Source organism: Marmota flaviventris, chromosome 9, assembly GCF_047511675.1.
Source record: "Marmota flaviventris isolate mMarFla1 chromosome 9, mMarFla1.hap1, whole genome shotgun sequence".
Lineage (NCBI taxonomy): Eukaryota > Metazoa > Chordata > Mammalia > Rodentia > Sciuridae > Marmota > Marmota flaviventris.
The window spans coordinates 15,877,691-15,879,414 of NC_092506.1; the positions used below are offsets into that span (position 1 = coordinate 15,877,691).

General features: G+C 39.9%; 1 protein-coding gene across 1 annotated transcript; it reads left to right on the forward strand.

Annotated features, from left to right (window-relative positions):
• The first annotated feature begins 764 nt into the window (after positions 1-764).
• On the forward strand, positions 765-1,724 carry Or8u3 (olfactory receptor family 8 subfamily U member 3). Its single transcript, XM_027922712.2, has one exon. The coding sequence runs from the start codon at positions 765-767 to the stop codon at positions 1,722-1,724; it is 960 nt and encodes a 319-aa protein (XP_027778513.2).

Below are 1,724 nucleotides of genomic sequence, written 5' to 3' on the forward strand. Positions count from 1 at the left end.
AAAAAGATATTGTAAGAAAAAAATGAGTATGTTCAAGTTTCATATGCGAATCAGAGAACCCATGATACTAAAATATTATTGAGTGAAACAAAGAATCTGTGTATATTTATTTATAAAAAAATCCATGACTGCTTAATATCTGTGTAAATAAATTGTGTATTTGCCCATATTTCTTGTCAATTTTCTTTTAACTTCTAGAGCATAGATTACTTATTCTATAAATGGAGAAGGACATGTAGGAAAGTTAGCAGGTTGTAGGTGGTGTAAAATTATTTTGATATATATTAATATATAAATTAATGCATAGAATCTCTATGATATGTTTCAGCATATCTTATGGGAGCATGCACAAAATTGAACAATGCTGGAATATAAATGGAGGTCTGTTTATGAATTGTCTGTTTTTGTGCTGTTGTACCTCTAAATGCACAGACAAGCTAGTGGTGGTAAGAAAACTGTGCTATTAATTTTCTCAAATGAGTTCATAAAACTGAATTTTAATCAACAATATTTATTTTATTTTCTATAATTAACAAAGTAAAGTAACTCTTAGATCACTCTTCTGTAAATATGTGACACCCTTCCCTGGGAGCAGAATGGAGAACCCTCACTAGAGATTTAAGGTCCATGTTTACCCACATAACAACATAGTTCAAAGTAAGAAGATGCTGATGATGATCTTTCCCCCAAGCACTGGAAGGAGCCATGAGAAATGTTATTTCTATCCTTACCTGCAGTGAAAGCCACAAAATCTGCCAGAATAAATGGCTGAAGTTAACATCTCCTATGTCACTGAATTTATTCTCAAGGGAATTACAGACCGGCCAGAGCTTCAGGCCCCATGCTTCGTGGTGTTTTTAGTTATCTATCTGGTCACAGTGCTGGGCAACCTCGGACTGATTGCCTTAATCAGGATCGATGCTCGACTCCACACACCCATGTACTATTTCCTCAGCCACTTGGCCTTTGTTGACCTTTGTTACTCCTCTGCGATTACGCCGAAGATGATGGTGAATTTTGTTGTGCAACACAACATTATCTCTTTCCACGCTTGTGCAACACAGCTGGGCTGTTTTCTTACCTTCATGATCACTGAGTGTTTCCTTCTGGCCTCCATGGCCTATGACCGCTGTGTCGCCATCTGCAGCCCTCTGCATTACTCCACATTGATGTCAAAAAGAGTCTGCATCCAGTTAGTGGCAGTCCCTTATGGGTACAGCTTTCTGGTTGCCCTCTTCCACACCATTATCACTTTCCGTCTGACTTACTGTGGCCCCAATGTAATTAACCATTTCTACTGTGATGACCTCCCCCTCCTCGCTCTGTCCTGCTCAGACACACACATGAAGGAAATTCTGATTTTTGCTTTTGCTGGCTTTGATATGATCTGCTCTTCCTCCATCGTCCTTACCTCCTACCTCTTCATCATTGCCGCCATCTTAAGGATCCGTTCCACACAGGGACGTCGCAAGGCCATCTCCACCTGTGGCTCTCACATGGTGGCTGTTACTATTTTCTATGGCACACTGATCTTTATGTACCTGCAGCCCAAGTCAAACCACTCTTTGGACACAGACAAGATGGCCTCTGTGTTTTACACCATGGTGATTCCCATGTTGAACCCCCTGATCTACAGTCTCAGGAACAAAGAGGTGAAAGATGCCTCCAAGAAAGCCTTGGATAAAGGCTGGGAAACCTTAAAAATATTAAAATTAATAAAATAG